Source organism: Bombina bombina, chromosome 12, assembly GCF_027579735.1.
Source record: "Bombina bombina isolate aBomBom1 chromosome 12, aBomBom1.pri, whole genome shotgun sequence".
NCBI classification, from domain to species: Eukaryota; Metazoa; Chordata; class Amphibia; order Anura; family Bombinatoridae; genus Bombina; species Bombina bombina.
In genome coordinates, this window is record NC_069510.1 from 120,196,820 (window position 1) to 120,213,538 (window position 16,719).

The 16,719-nt window shown below is 39.3% G+C and overlaps 1 protein-coding gene across 2 annotated transcripts in view; it reads right to left on the minus strand.

Annotated features, from left to right (window-relative positions):
- Positions 1-16,719, minus strand: part of PTGES2 (prostaglandin E synthase 2) — a 33,913-nt gene that overhangs the window by 14,067 nt on the left and 3,127 nt on the right. Inside the window, exons 3-5 of one of the 2 annotated variants that reach the window (XM_053696245.1) lie at positions 16,556-16,611; positions 13,220-13,372; positions 10,024-10,224 (exon numbers count right to left, since the gene is read on the minus strand). In XM_053696245.1, the coding sequence (XP_053552220.1) occupies positions 10,024-10,224; positions 13,220-13,372; positions 16,556-16,611 (410 nt within the window). The remainder of the gene's footprint in view (positions 1-10,023; positions 10,225-13,219; positions 13,373-16,555; positions 16,612-16,719) is intronic. The other variant, XM_053696246.1, reaches the window with a different exon arrangement.

Genomic DNA, 16,719 nt, shown 5'->3' on the forward strand with positions numbered 1-16,719 from the left:
GTCTTCCTTAAACCTAAATCAATTTATTCAGAACCAATCACAGTACCCATGAGTACGGGTCATGTAGTTTCGTAAACATGACTTCGCGATTAGAGCAACTAGCTGTCTATCAATTTACTCAGAACCAATCAGAGTACCTATCAGAGTGGAGCGGGGGCGGGACTTCCGGTCCCACAGGGTATATATCCCCATAAACACGGCAGCTCGCTGCCTTTGATAAAGCCCAATCGGGCGAAACGCGTCAGGGGAGAGTGTTGAACTCGTTCACGCTCTATTTTCTATGTATTTTAAACTAGCCCAGTACCGCTAAATCATGTGGAGCATAGGGTTACCGCAATCATAGAGCTAATCATAGATATTTGACCTATCTGGTCAGGGTAGCTAATAGGGACCTTTACATGGTGCTTATAGTTAAAAAACCTTTCTTACCATATATGCAATAACGAGTTATAACCATATAGCCTGGGTTGTGCCAGACTTTATTTCATTAATAGTTAACTAAGTCTTTTAATAATTATACGCTACGCCGCAGATACTGTTATAGTAACTTATAGTATACACAATAACAAGTTATACTCATTCAGTCAGTGTTATGCCAGACTTTATTTTATCAGTTGCTAACTAAGTCTTTCAATAATTATACGCTACGTCGTGGATATTGTTATAGTAACTGGGTTGTGCCAGTTTTAACTTAAACTACCAAACTGGTGTGTGAATGAGCGTGTATTGTAAGATCTTATAAACGTATGAGTGTGATTGATACTGCCCGATAGTCACAGCATTTGCTGTACCACACAGCGCTCAAACTGAAACATATATATCAACCTGCAACATAGTTGCGAATTAAACAAAAACTGCCAGATATTCATTACTTATATAACCTGGGTTGTACCAGATTAGATTTACTTTAATTGTTAAATCGAAGTTTGAGAATGAATGGGTGTTTCAATGGAGATTCATATTATAAATTAATGGACTATTAACTCTATACATATAATCTGGGTTGTGCCAGACCGAGCTTTAACTTTAAATACAGCTTTCGAAATTAATAGATATTGTACCACGGATATTTAACTGAAACGAAATCATAGCAAGCATTTATTGAAAGTGGGTTGTGCCAAATTTAACTAAAGCTATAAAACCCAGTATATGAATGAATATGTATGAGAAGAATGTTACAAACTAATGACTGATAATTCTAATACTTGTGGATCATAACAGTGGCTGTGCCAAAGGGCACATAATTCGAATTACCACACACTGGCCCAGAATAATCTTTGGCACTGTGAATAAACTTTGGGACATTTGTCAATTGATAAAATCTGGGAGACGCCGGGATAGCAGATTTAGTTTTCTATGAAACATATGCCTAAAATTTATGAAGGTGGATTAATATAAGCCATAGTAACTTTGCAGCAATTGCTGTATGGACTAATCAGGGTCTAATTATATAATAACTTTAAGTGAACATAAGTGGCCAGATCTGAGGTCTGGGCTACACAGAACTAGGCTTATTGTGACACTAACTGTATTCCAATTTTTAGGAATATATACCTAATGAAATATTGAAAACTACAGTAGCACCAAGCACGCACACATTGCTATTTATACAAGTATACAGGCTAAAATTATAGCCCAGGTTATAACTGATCAAACCCTCGTTTTTGTGAATATTCAATTCACCAGTACCCCTATTTGTGGATAATCATTATTAATATACAATACTCATTACTCTGCTATCACCCATTATATTGAATGATGATAGCATAAGTTTATATAGCTGAGAGTACACAACCTTGATCAGAATTTATACATGAGCTCTACTATTCAGATTAACACTATGATGGTAACCATTACCGAGTTGATTTATTGAACTATTTAGATCACTATTACTAGTGAATTTATTCAGGCCGAATTATCATAAATTGTGATCTAACGTGAAACTCATTATACTGATTTGGGCACTGGAGCAAATTTTAATCGTGTATGTATTAACCAAACAATTTTGGTTTTTTAATTTTAATACCAATAAAAGTTATATTTTAATATCCTGTTGAGGAATCCCAACCTTTAGTTCAGACCTAGAGTGCTGTAAGTGCATACTTTGGGTAGTCTGGTATCCTCCATACCATTCTTCCTTTGAACTCAGAGTTCTCCCTGGTGGTTGATGTAAGCCACCGAGGTGATGTTTTCCAACTGGAATCTGATATCTTTAAATAATAAAGTCTTATTTAAACAAGGGGAACAAAATTGCACAGGAGGAAGAACTTTCACCTCCAAGCAAAACAAACATTTTTCAAAAGACATCATTATACGGCGCAAAAAATAAAGGACAAAATTACTAGCTTGCGATTAAACGGTCACCTGACCGCAAAGCAACCGGTTGCCATAAGAAGATAAAATGCCTTATTAAAAACATAATAAAGTGCCCCAAATAACATCTCTTAAAGCGCTAGAAAATAATTGAAAACACCATTTCAAAAAAATATCAGCCTCATAATCCCAGGTTTTTGAATTCCCCCTAACAATGTAACACAACCACCTAGAAACGATCTTAGGATCTGTGTAATCAGGTTAGATCCAAACCATTGTGCTAACCCTGCTTTCAAGATGAAACAAATCCACAGGGAGATTAACCCTTGGAGTGCTGGTACCTTCTAACCTAGAAGGGAAAGAACTTACCTGTGGATGCTGCAGTCAGGCAGAGAATATCTTCTAAGGTGTGACAAATATCTCCACAGCTGTCAGGGACCTGTAGAAAAAGAAAGAACAGGGTAACCAACCCTGGTTTTCTATAAAGGGGTAGCATTGTTGTTAGAAGTTTAAGCAAAGACCACCTTGTCATCTTCTAACTGCTAAAAGCTACCATTACTCTTACTAAAGAGATTGACATGGACACATCATAACCCCAAATCCTTGCTTGCAGGGAAAAGTACCCATTAAAGGATTAAATATCTTCAGACACCATCTTCGCACATCCTCCCTTGACAGAGGCAAAGAGAATGACTGGAGGTTATGGGTAAGGGAAGTGACACTCAACGGCTTTGCTGGGGTGCTCTTTGCCTCCTCCTGCTGGCCAGGAGTGAATATCCCACTAGAATTTGGAATGATTCATGGACTCTTATGCCTTAGGAAGGAAAGAAAGATAACCTGCCTGGAAATAGGCCCTTTTATAAAAGGATTCAAATTTCCTATACAAAGGGTCTTTGAAAGAAGTGCTATCCTCCAATGGGATAGTAGTACGTTTAGCCAAAGTGGAAATAGCAACATCTCCCTTAAAGGGACACTGAACCCAAATTTTTTCTTTCAGGATTCAGATAGAGCATGCAATTTTAAGCAACTTTTTAGTTTACTCCTATTAATTTTTCTTCGTTCTTTTGCTATCTTCATTTGAAAAAGAAAGCATCTAAGCTTTTTTGGTAGATAAATTGATCTACCAATCAGCAAGAACAACCCAGGTTGTTCACCAAAAATGGGCCGATGTCTAAACTTACATTCTTGCATTTCAAATAAAGATACCAAAAGAATGAAGAAAATTTGATAGAGTAAATTAGAAAGTTGCTTAAAATTTCATGTTCTATCTGAATCACGAAAGAAAAAATTTGGGTTCAGTGTCCCTTTAAGGACATATTCCCAAAGCTCAATATTAGAAGCTCGAAGAGGATACATTATATATTTTTTTTTTTTCCCAAAATATTTTTATTAAGAATTACAAACAATCAAGTAGCAAATAAAGAAACAATTATTTTCCACAAAGACATCAAAATGGTAACATAGGTTTGAAATATAATATCCAGGTATAGGTTTAAGTGAGGAACATCCCAGTACATTATGAACAATATGTAGATTAGGTATTTGTTAAAGAAGATCCTCAGGGCAGGTAGGTGTTTCAAATAGCGGAACATAAACCTGGCTTTTGCAGTAAAAAAGAAAAGTTTTAAGTGACAGATAGGACCACATATCTCAGGTGTCAGAGTAGTCTCAAGGTCATCGTTGGCTGTTTTTTAGAGATATTGTGTAAGAAAAAAGGGGGGGGGGAAGGTCTAAGGGTAGAGGGTAGAGTAGTCATCATATGGAGGGGAGGGGTCCAAGGGGATCCAGGGAGGAAAATAGGGTAGGTGAAGGGGGAGTAAAGAAGAGTATTGTGGGGGGTTGTGGGAGAAAAAAAAAAAAAAAAAGGGGGGGGGGGAGGGGGTGTTAATCGCAGAATCCCGCGCGCAATGTTCTCGGGCCCATTGACCTGGGGAAAGAGAGCAGTAGCATGCAAAAATATCCGGGACTACTGGATCTGAATCCAGTCTTCCCATATTTCCCAATTGTCCTCTATTCGCTCCAACGAGCTATATGCAAATTTCTCCATGTTAGCCAGGTATTGAATCACCCCACAAACATCTGAAATCGTAGGCGGGTCGGTTTGCTTCCATGCTCTGGCAATGCAGAGCTTAGTGGCTGCCATAACATAGATCACAAATTGCTTGTTGTGTTTAGGCAAGGCTTTATCAACAATATGGAAGAGGGCCAAACCTGGCGTCAACCGCAAGGTCAGATTCATGGAGTGCAAGAGCGTCTCAACGTCACTCCAGAGTTCGCGGATCTTCGGGCATGCCCACCATATGTGGGAATTGGATCCCTCCTCACCACACAGTCTCCAGCATCCTGAGGATGCGCTAGTGAACATTTTTGACAGCTTAGTGGGCACTCTGTACCATTGAAGTATGAGTTTCATGTAGCTTTCAAAGATCGTTATACAATGAATCGTTTTTTTGGTTAGCTGAATTGCATCTCTCAGCTCTATATCCGATATATTTAAGGCTAGCTCTCTGCACCACATCTTGATTTGGCTTGGGAGGCCCACCGAATGGTCCTGCAACATGGCTTTGTAATGGAATGTAAGAGGCTTCACCGTCCCCGTCTCCTGCAACCATCTCTCTTCCCACTTAGAGTGGGGTCTTAAGGCTTGAGCTCCAAATTTCCAGGAGTGCAGCAAACTAAGAATTCTGTAGCATTCAAAGTACAACCAGATAGGAGAATCTCGTAGTGAGTCGAGTATTTGGTGGACCGTCATAAGCCTACCGTCTGAGAAGAGGTGTTCCACCACGTCGATATTGTGTTGTATCCAGAATTCCACATGGATATTTGGGAGTTCCCACAGGAGACCTCTCATCTGGTGAATCGGTGAGGGGTGTGGAGCCACATTTTAATGTTTTGTTGAACCACGGGGTTGGTGACCCTGCCAACTAGTTGTTTGTGCCTGTGGACCCACAGAGCACTCTGAAGGTCCAAGCTCTCAGGTAGGTGGAGTTCCTCGAGTCTATACCATTTCGGTTTTTTTCTAGTAGGGCCCCAGGCCGTGATTTGCGATAGTCTAGTAGCTTCATAATAAAGAAATATGTTCGGAAAAGACACTCCGCCTCTGGAGAACTCTCTCTGCATGATCTTATAGCTAATCAGGGGTGTCTTCTTCATCCAAACATACTTGGAGAAGAGCCGGTGGATCTGCTGTAGGGTGCCATGCGGAATATTCAACGGGATGCACCGAAAGAGATATAGCACCTTGGGGAGTAACAACATTTTCACAGTAGCTATACGTCCCATCCATGAAATTTCCTTGAAATCCCATCTGCATACCAAAGACTGTAGCTCTGTAATTAGAGCATCAAAGTTTAACGATAGAGTGCTATCGAAGTCCGCACTTAGGTGAATTCCCAGGTGCTTGATAGACGTAGTAGACCAATGAAATTCGTACTTTTCTTGGAGGTATAGAAGCTGCTCCTTTGGTAGGTTGATACTGTATGCCTCTGTTTTTGATAAGTTTATCTTATAATAGGTGCTAAACCGTTCTAAGATGTTAAATACTGCCGGGACCAAACTTGCAGGTTTCATAAGAAAGAGAGTGACGTCATCTGCGTACAACGCAATTTTTTCTTGACCAGGGCCCACTGCTAGACCATCAACAGCGGCCGACATGCGTATCGTCTCCGCTAAAGGCTCCATAATTAGGGCGAACAGCAGAGGGGACAGGGGGCAGCCTTGTCTGGTTCCATTGGAGATGTCAAAGGAAGGGGAGCAGAACCCCATCCCTCTTACCTTAGCGGAGGATACATTATTTTAAACCTTGCAGAAGGATTAAAATTTACTACCAGGTTTAGACCATTCTTTAGAAATAATTCAAGCCACATCAGCCACTGGAAAAACCTCAGAAGCAGGTTATAATAACCTAAACGACTGGTAGACCCCTCTTCAGAAACATCCTTAATTTCTAACCTAAGCAAAACCTCATTTAATAAAGAACGAATGTGATCAATCAAATAAAAAGGAGGAAGAAGCAGGCTCAGGATCAGAGACAGGCCCCAAATCATTTGAAAAAACACTCGCCCTCAGAGGCTTCAATAGCATCAAGAGAGACAGGAATATTACTACTAGTAGAAGGCATATCTTTTACGTTTACTTAACCCCTTAATGACCACAGCACTTTTCCATTTTCTGTCCATTTGGGACCAAGGCTATTTTTACATTTTTGCGGTGTTTGTGTTTAGCTGTAATTTTCCTCTTACTCATTTACTGTACCCACATATATTATATACCGTTTTTCTCGCCATTAAATGGACTTTCCAAAGATACCATTATTTTCATCATATCTTATAATTTACTTTAAAAAAAATTATAAAATATGAGAAAAAAATGGAAAAAAAACACACTTTTTCTAACTTTGACCCCCAAAATCTGTTATACATCTGCAACCACCAAAAAACACCCATGCTAAATAGTTTCTAAATTTTGTCCTGAGTTTAGAAATACCCAATGTTTACATGTTCTTTGCTTTTTTTGTAAGTTATAGGGCCATAAATACAAGTAGCACTTTGCTATTTCCAAACCATTTTTTTTTCAAGATTAGCGCTAGTTACATTAGAACACTAATATCTTTCAGGAATCCCTGAATATCTATTGACATGTATATATTTTTTTTTAGTAAACATCCCAAAGTATTTATCTAGGCCAATTTTGGTATATTTCATGCCACCATTTCACCGCCAAATGCGATCAAATACAAAAAATCGTTCACTTTTTCACAAATTTTTTCACAAACTTTTGGTTTCTCACTGAAATTATTTACAAACAGCTTGTGCAATTATGGCATAAATGATTGTAAATTTTTCTTTGGGATCCCCTTTGTTCAGAAATAGCAGACATATATGGCTTTGGTGTTGCTTTTTGGTAATTAGAAGGATGCTAAATGCCACTGTGCACCACACGTGTATTATGCCCAGCAGTAAAGGGGTTAATTAGGGAGCATGTAGGGAGCTTTTTGGGGTAATTTTAGCTTTAGTGTAGTGTAGTAGACAACCCCAAGTAATGATCTAGGCCCATTTTGGTATATTTCATGCCACCATTTCACCGCCAATTGCGATCAAATTAAAAAAAAAGTTAAATTTTTCACAATTTTAGGTTTCTCACTGAAATCATTTACAAACAGCTTGTGCAATTATGGCACAAATTGTTCTAAATGCTTCTCTGGGATCCCCTTTGTTCAGAAATAGCAGACATATATGGCTTTGGCGTTGCTTTTTGGTACTTAGAAGGCCGCTAAATGCCGCTGCGCATCACACGTGTATTATAGCTAGCAGTGAAGGGGTTAATTAGGAAGTTTGTAGGGAGCTTGCAGGGTTAATTTTAGCTTTAGTGTAGAGATCAGCCTCCCACCTGACACATCAGACCCCCTGATCCCTCCCAAACAGCTCCCTTCCCTCCCCCACCCCACAATTGTCCCCGCCATCTTAAGTACTGGCAGCAACTCTGCCAGTACTAAAATAAAATATATATTTAGGCTTTTTTTTTTTTTTAAAGCATATTTACATATGCTGCTGTGTAGGAGCCCCCCTTAGCCCCCAACCTGGCTGATCCCCCACCAAACAGCTGTCTAACCCTCCCCCTCTGCCTTAATGGCCGCCATCTTGGGTACTGGCAGCTGTCTGCCAGTACCCAGTTTATAAAAAAAAAGTGTTGCTTTTTCATTTTTTCCCCATTTTCTGTAGTGTAGCTCCCCTACCCACCAAAGAACAAACCCCCACCCCCTCCTAGATACCTTTACTGTTGTTTTTCTTTTTTTTAATAAACAGCTGTACCTGAAACTTTTCTGTAGTGTAGCGGTTCCCACCCGCTCCCGCCCAGTGCACGCGCCCGCCCGCCACCCGGCGTGCGCGCGCGCGCGCCTGTGTGCGCCCCCATCGCCCCCGCCCCCGATCCCGCCCCCCTCTACATTACCCGGCCCATCGATGGCCGCCCACCCGCCTCCCAAGTCAGCTCCCACCCACCAACGTTACCGGCCACCGATGTCCGGTGCAGAGAGGGCCACAGAGTGGCTCTCTCTGCGCCGGATGGCCATTTAAGGTTATTGCAGGATGCCTCCATATCGAGGCATCACTGCAATAACCGGAAAGCAGCTGGAAGCGAGCAGGATCGCTTCCAGCTGCTTTCCACACCGAGGACGTGCAGGGTACGTCCTCAGGCATTAACTGCCTTTTTTCTGAGGACGTACCCTGCACGTCCTCGGTCGTTAAGGGGTTAAAGACAGAATGACTGCCAACATTTCAGACGCTGTTTTAATAAATTCCTTAATGCCAGGAGCGATTTGAGTTGTACCTTCCTGTAATGATAAAACAGAAGGAGCAATACCACCTTTGGAAGCAAGTGCAGCTTTAGATTGGTCTGAATGCATCAAGCCATGTAACACAAACAGGGAGGGAAAACCTCAGGCTATTTACAATAAACACACTTAATATTGGTAGAAAGGTATCCAGAAACTTCAGCTTCTAAAAGAGGATTAGGAACAGATTCAGAAGATTCCTTAGTGAATAAAAACTAGCTTTAAATAAGTATTAGAAATGTAAAAATAAATACTACTTATCTATAACACTCTCCTTACTATGCTTGATAGCAAGAAACCACACAATATAGGAGTTAACTGTAGACCCAATAGGAGGAGGCAAAAGACAAGTCCTTGTGACATCCTTGGGAAGATAGTGACTTAAATTTTCATGGAAAAGAAAAAAAATAAAACACCCCCTAAACTCAAACTTCCCTCTTGACAAACACTGAACTCTGAGGGGAAATTGGCCTCAACTCAGTCTGAGAATCCCTCTCAACGAAGAAATCATCTGCATATCTCCATTCGTCACCTTCCTCCATCAGAGGCAAAGATAAGACTACTACCATAGAGGTGGAAGGGGTTATATAGAGCTCTTGAGAATCTTTTCCTTCTCCTTGTGGTAGGGAAGGTAATCCCCAGAGTAATTGATGGTGGACTCTTACCACCTTTATGAAAGAAATAAAAGTTTCTATTTTAACAGTTTATACATCCTCCCTTGGTGCTGACCACTGATCTAAGTTCAAACACATTTTTCTTCTGTACCATCTATTGCGCTATTGCCTATAATGGCGGTATGTTCCAGCATTATGCCATTATAGTAGATACTGAGGGCGGTACAGCCACATCAGGGAAGACAAAAACAAAACATGCTTTAAGAGGGACAGCCGGCTGCACAGAAGGAGATAGTACCCGCTATATAAACTACTTACAGATTGCAGTGAAGGTATTCATACAAAGTGCTTATATAAACTACTGTTTACTGTCCGGCTATCCTAAGACTGAATTACACAGTCTCTGTCCCTACCACTGGATATTCCATGTAAAGAAGCGATTATGCAAATGACTATTATAACAAAGCGCAGTTTGCCTATTACGGTTCTACAGATCATTTTTACTCATGAGGAAGCTCTGGGCTCCCGTTACGCACTACATTATACCTTCAGCTCTCTCACACATCCTCTTTAGTCTTTTACTGTTTTACAGATCATTTTTACTCACAAGGAAACTACATACTCACATTACGCACTACATTATACCTTCAGTTCTCTCTCACACCTCCTCTTTAGTCTATTACAGTTCTACAGATCATTTTTACTCACAAGGAAGCTCCGGACTCACGTTACGCACTACATTATATCTTCAGCCCTCTCACACACCTGCTCTTTAGTCTTTTGCCGATTATGAACATGGCAGCAGCACCAAAATATTTAGCGAATAGTCCCTCCACTGTGCCAAAGTTTCCTTCCCGGACGATGTAGTCAAAAGAAGCTAACGACTCGCTGGGGTTACGATAAACGTTGGGGGAGATCAGGTGAACAAGCCAGTCATCCGCCCAGCGGCGCCACTTTATTTCTTCCCTAAACAAGAGACATTTAGGCAGTTAAAAAGACATAAAACGACATGTGGTTATGCACAGTTTATGTCATGTAAGCATTACTGACCCCCCCACACAGAGGGGAAACACATAGTTAAACTTCTGCTTGGGACAGCAGGAAACTGCTGGCCAGCCAATCCCCAATCCTAGTTGCATGTAGCTACCAATCACCAGCAAGTTCCTGCTCGCAGCTCCTTAGTGAGGATCTGCCTGTGTGTTTGACCTCTAATAAGCACGTGCAGTGTTTTATACACAGATTCTCAGCAGACAGGTTGTACAGAGGCATAAACACAACACTATCAAAGAATCATTAAAGATTTGTTTATTTTAAACTAAAAGTTTATCCCTTTAATGGCCTTCCAATGGTCCATTTTACTTGCTGAATCTATTTAATTCTTTGCAGGCAAATCAATTAACTTTATTTTGTTAATTGAAATAGCTGCATTTGCCTAAGATGTGTTTTCTAATAATAACCTGACCTTGTGTGCATGAGCAGCTCATACACACGTACACCAGCACACATGCATACGACTGCTCATTGGGAAAAAAAACAGACCTTAGAAGGACCGTGGAAATGATTTTTTACAGGTTAATTTACAACAAAAACAGCTTTATTAGACATTTTTCACAAAAAGATTTCATGGGACATTATACGTAAAAATAAAATGTTCCATCTAACCCTTGCAAACGGGCTGATGAATTAGTGCCCAGTTTTTAATAATCCTATTAAAAACAAGGGCACTTTAATTCATCAAAATTGACATTTTACTTGTTTTCTTCAAAAATGTACCTTTTAATCCTGACAGCTACGCCAGCACTTCCTCCGCCTGTCGCAAGCCGTCTTTGCGGGTCCAAAATGACGAATCCGGCTTCCTCCAATCACTGTGTTGCATCAGGCCAAGATTCCCCCGGGGGGGGGGGGGGGGGAGCCGTGATTGGAGGAAGCCGGGTTCGTCATTTCTGACGTCTGCAGAGGCTTCCGACGGCCGGGGGAATCGCTGGAGCGGCTGCAAGGATTAAAAGGTACATTTTTGAAGAAAACAAGTAAAATGTCAATTTTGATGAATTAAAGTGCCCTTGTTTTTAATAGGTTTATTAAAAACCGGCCACTAATTCATCAAAATGGACCTTCACTTTAAAGCTGTGGTCCTGAGTATACAGCTGGAGAGCAGATATAATAAAGGCATACATGCGTATCACTGGTTGAATCCTCATCTGGGGCAGAATGGGGGGTTTCTGGAGTGCGACTATCTGTTTAACGCTTCTGAATAATATTAGAGTGTCCCTTTAACTTGAAAAACACTGGAAAGCAAAGAGTTATTATGTTCCTCCAAATTACAGTATTTATGTTTAACTAAAAAGGGACACTCAAGTCAAAATAAAATGTTAGGATTCAGATAGAGCAGCAGCTTTAAGACGCTTTGCAATTTACTTCCATTATCAAAATGTTGTCTTTTTATATTGACACTTTCTGGGGAACAAGATCCTACTGAGCATGTGCACCAGCTTACAAGGTATACGTATACTAGTCTGTGATTGGCTGATGTCTGTCACATGATAGAGGGGGCCGGAAATGGGAGATAAAAAAAAAAAAAAAAAAATTGCCAGAAATAAAAAAAATCTACCGCTTATTTAAAATTCAGAGTAGGTGTTAAATCAGTCTTTTTATTATACACTTGGCAATTAAGTAATCCTACTGCATTGAGTGGTCCTTTAAGCTCTTAAAAGGATATAAAACCATCTGCTTCATCATTGCAATATAGATTATACAAATACATACAGAAAGAAAAGAGCTATAACAGGAATGAACAGCTCAGCTTGTTCGAGTTACTACCTAGGAGCAGCCTCTTTTAGCCCAGTTGTTCTTTTCACAGAGAAAAAAATTATCCTGAAGTACATCAGCCCCTAAATACCAGGCAATGCTCCTCTGAACAAGGGAAAACGGCAACCCCAGACAATCGTTTTTGCCTCCTTTGGGCCTAGTCAGAGAGGGGCAGCCTTATCCCTCTAAGCACATTGCACTGCTTCTCTTTCAGTTTGTATTTGAATATGGGATTATACATAATTTTAGAAGGATTTTACTTTTTTTTTTTAAACTTCATTTGTGATGTGTCCATTGCTAACGGTCATAACCCTAGAAGATAGAAGCTCTACAGAAATGAATATCTAGTGTATTATAAATCTTCTAGAGCAACATGAGCTGGTTTACTGTTCAGTTAGAGACAGGAAGTCAGTGTATTGTCCATACTCAGAAGAGGCATCACGCCTCTTCCTTATATCAAAATAGGCAGGGGCTAAAATGAGAGTGCCCATTCTGCAAGAAATTTTTTTTTTTACATAGTTTTTCTTTTTATGCTTACTTATTACACATTTATAAAAGGAATGCGCTGTTTTTAATCAGAGTGCAGAACACATCTACAGTATGTCTTTAAAGGGACAGTCTACACCAGAATTGTTATTGCTTTAAAATATAGATAATCCCTTTATTACCTATTCCCTAGTTTTGCATAACCAAAACAATTATAATACACTTTGTACCTCTTTAAATGACCTTGTATCTAAGCCTCTGCAAACTGCACCCTTATCTCAGTTCTTTTGTCAGACTTGCATTTTAGCCAATCAGTGCCGATTCCTGGGTAACTCCACAGGTGTGAGCACAATGTGTCTATATGACACACATGAACTAACGCCCTCTAGTGGTGAAAAAAATGTCAAAATGCATTCAAATAAGAGGCGGCCTTCAAGGTCTAAGAAATTAGCATATGAACATCCTACGTTTAGCTTTCAACTAAGAATACCAAGAGAACAAAGCAAAACTGGTGATAAAAATAAATTGGAAAGTTGTTTAAAATGACATGCCCTATCTGAATCATGAAGGTTTATTTTGGACTAGACAGTCCCTTTAACCTAAGGCTGTGTTCTAACTACCCCAGGGAAGCACAGCATGTGACCTACTGGGCAGGACAAGCAATACGCACATTCGAGCTTCCTTGTTGGGGTAAATTCGCTCAGTTTCCTGTTCATCTAGCATCAGCCAGTATTTGTTGTTATACTCTATCACTTCCTTCCCTCTATCGTTAACGGCTTTCATCGATGGGTAATATGACACAATCTCCTCAAGACTTTTCCTTCTGTAAAAGCAAAAACACAGAGCAGCTACTCATTTTATACAAACACAACACAGTCGGTAATAACGTGCGTTAAACCAAGTAGATTTTGTTTTTAACAAGCACAAAACTAAAAAGATGTTAACATTATTTTCAGTGAGGATCACTATTTCAGTAACGCAGCATTGCAAGCAAGAACAAAACATCATGGTCAAATCTGTGTTGTCTTTTGTCTGAGGAAGCCGACAGCTGCCAAAACGGGTTTAGCAAGATTGGGCTTATATTTCTGATTACCTTTGTGTATTGCTCATTTTATAACAATAAATTAATCTCTTAAAGGGCCATTATAGCCACAAAATAGTATGCTCTACTCCGTCACGTGCTCTAATGTGTTAGCGCTGCCATTATAAGACTATCAACCCTACACTGCTGTATGTTTAACCCCCAAAAAGGGCTTAAACACAGTAGAAGCTCCACTTTTGACTCGCAGAGCGCTGCTGATCCAATCAGCAGTGAAAGTTCAACATCAGAGTCGTGTGATTAGCACTGCTCATTTGGATCAGCAGCATTTTCTGTTCTGAACCAGAAGCGCTATGCAAGTACTGAGCAGTATTTCTGTGTTTAACCCCTGCTGGAGGTTGAACACACAGTATAGGGTTGATAGTCTTAAAATTACATGCACTTATGCAGACATCCTCAAACTTGGTCCTCCAGAGGTTTTGGAACTACATTTCCCATGATTCTCAGCCAGCTGATATGCTGACTGAGCATCATGGGAAATGTAGTTCCAAAACCTCTGGAGTGCCAAGTTTGAGGAAGTCTGCACTAATGGCTAACTAATCAGGTCATGTAATGGATCAGAGCAGGTGCCTTTTCTTGACTATAATGGCCTTTTAAACAGAATGCCCATACTCCTTTTTTTGTGTGTGAAGAGCTAGTTACTAATGATGGTGTTAGCCAGGAGCACAATACACTAAACTTATGGTAAAGTTATCGGCTCAAAAAAAAAAAAAAATGTCATAAGTCATATTTTAGTTAAAAATACATAGGAAATATGATTCTGTTAATATGTATAAAATGCAACTATATAAAACCACTCCCCAGTCTCCTCTTCAAAAGAAGGATACAAATAGAATGAAGCTAATTAGATAACACTGGTGCTGTATCTGAATCATGAAACTTAAAGGGACAGTCTAGTCAAAATTAAACTTTCATGATTCAGATAGGGCATGCAATTTTAAACAACTTTCCAATTTACTTCTATTATCTAATTTGCTCAATTCTTTAGATATCCTTTGTTGAAGAAATAGCAATGCACATGTGTGAGCCAATCACACAAGGCCTCTAGGTGCAGCAACCAATCAGCAGCTACTGAGCATATCTAGATATGCTTTTCAGCAAGTGATATCAAGAGAATGAAGCAAATTAGATAATAGAAGTAAATTAGAAAGTTGTTTAAAATGACATGCTCTTTCTAAATCCCGAAAGAAAAAAATTGGCTCTCATGTCCCTTTAAAGGGACACTGAACCCAAATGTTTTCTTTCGTGATTCACAGAGCATGCAATTCTAAGCAACTTTCTAATTTACTCCTATTATCAATTTTTCTTCGCTCTCTTGCTATCTTTATTTGAAAAAGGCATCTAAGCTTTTTTTTATTGGTTCAGGACTCTGGAAAGCACTTTGTTATTGGTGGATGCATTTATCCACCAATCAGCAAGGACAACCCAGATTGTTCACCAAAAATGGGCCGGCATCTAAACTTACATTCTTACATTTCAAATAAAGATACCAAGAGAATGAAGAAAATGTGATAATAGGAGTAAATTAGAAAGTTGTTTAAAATTGCATGCTCTATCTGAATCACAAAAGAAAAAAAAAAAATTGGGGTTCAGTGTCCCTTTAAAGGGATACTGAACCCAAATATTTTCTTTCATGATTCTGATAGAGCAGAAATATTGAGCAACTTTCTAATTTTTTTCCTATTAGAAATTTTTCTTCATCCTCTTGGTATCTTTATTTGAAAAAGCAGGAATGTAAGCTTACAAGCCGGCCCATTTTTGGTTCATCACCCTGGATAGCGCTTGCTGATTGGTGGCTTAATGCAGGCACCAATCAGCAAGCGCTATCTAGGGTTCTAAACCAAAAATGGGCCGGCAAGCTTACATTTCTGCTTTTTCAAATAAAGATACCAAGAGAACGAAGAAAAATTAATAGAAGTAAAATTAGAATGTTGCTAAAAAAATCGCTGCTCTATCTGAATCATGAAAGTTTAATTTCGACCAGACTATTTCTTAAATATACTTTTTACCTCTGTGATTACCTTGTATCTAAGCCTCTTCTCACAGTCCCCTTATCACATGACTATTTATTTATTTATTATCTATTGATTTGCATTTTATTTAACTCCACAGGAGTGAGCACAATGTTACCTATATGGCACACATGAAATTAGCAGTGTCTAACTGTAGTTTACAGGTGTGAGCACAATGTTATCTATATGGCCCACATGAACTAGTACTCAGCTTTTGTGAAAAGCTAATTAAAAAAAACCATGTGATAAGAGGCTGTCTGTAGTGGCTTGGAAACAGGCAGACGTTTAGAGATTTAAATGTTATAAAGTATATTAATATAACAATGTTGGTTGTGCAAAGCTGGGGAATGAGTAGTAAAGGAGTTATCTATCTTTTTAGACAATAACAATTTTAGTGTTGACTGTCCCTTTAAAGTTTGACTTTACTGTTCACTTAAAGGGACAGTATACACTCATTTTCATATAACTGCATGTAATAGACACTACTTTAAAGAATAATATGCACAGATACCAATATAAAAACACAGTATAAAACTGATTAAAAACTTAGAAGCTCCCAGTTTAGCTCTGTTGAAAAGTTAGCTAGAAAGCCCACTGCACTTGGGAAATAAGACCCCCCCCCCTTCTTTTGCATATGAAAAGACCCTTTACACAATCAGGAGCAAGCTGGAGAAGGTATCTGACGGTATTCTCATAAAACTTTGGGGCTTGGTTAGGAGTCTGAAAATCAGAGCAATGTTATTTAAAAATAAGCAAAACTATACCATTTTTTTTTTACAAAAAAACCCAAAAAACTTTATGGGCTATATAAATAGATCTACAAAACATTTATGCAAAGAAAAAATGTGTATAATGTTCCTTTAATATGTAAAGCCTTACAAATTTACTGACTTACTTTGAGACTAGGAACGTTTTTATCACACTGATTATAACGGAAGAGTCATTCAGTTGCTGCGGAGACAAAAACAAAGCAATGAATAAGACCTGGTAACATTGCCCGCCCATCTGCCTCTATGCGAGAGAGAAAATCATATCTATATCCCCCTTAAACAGTACAGA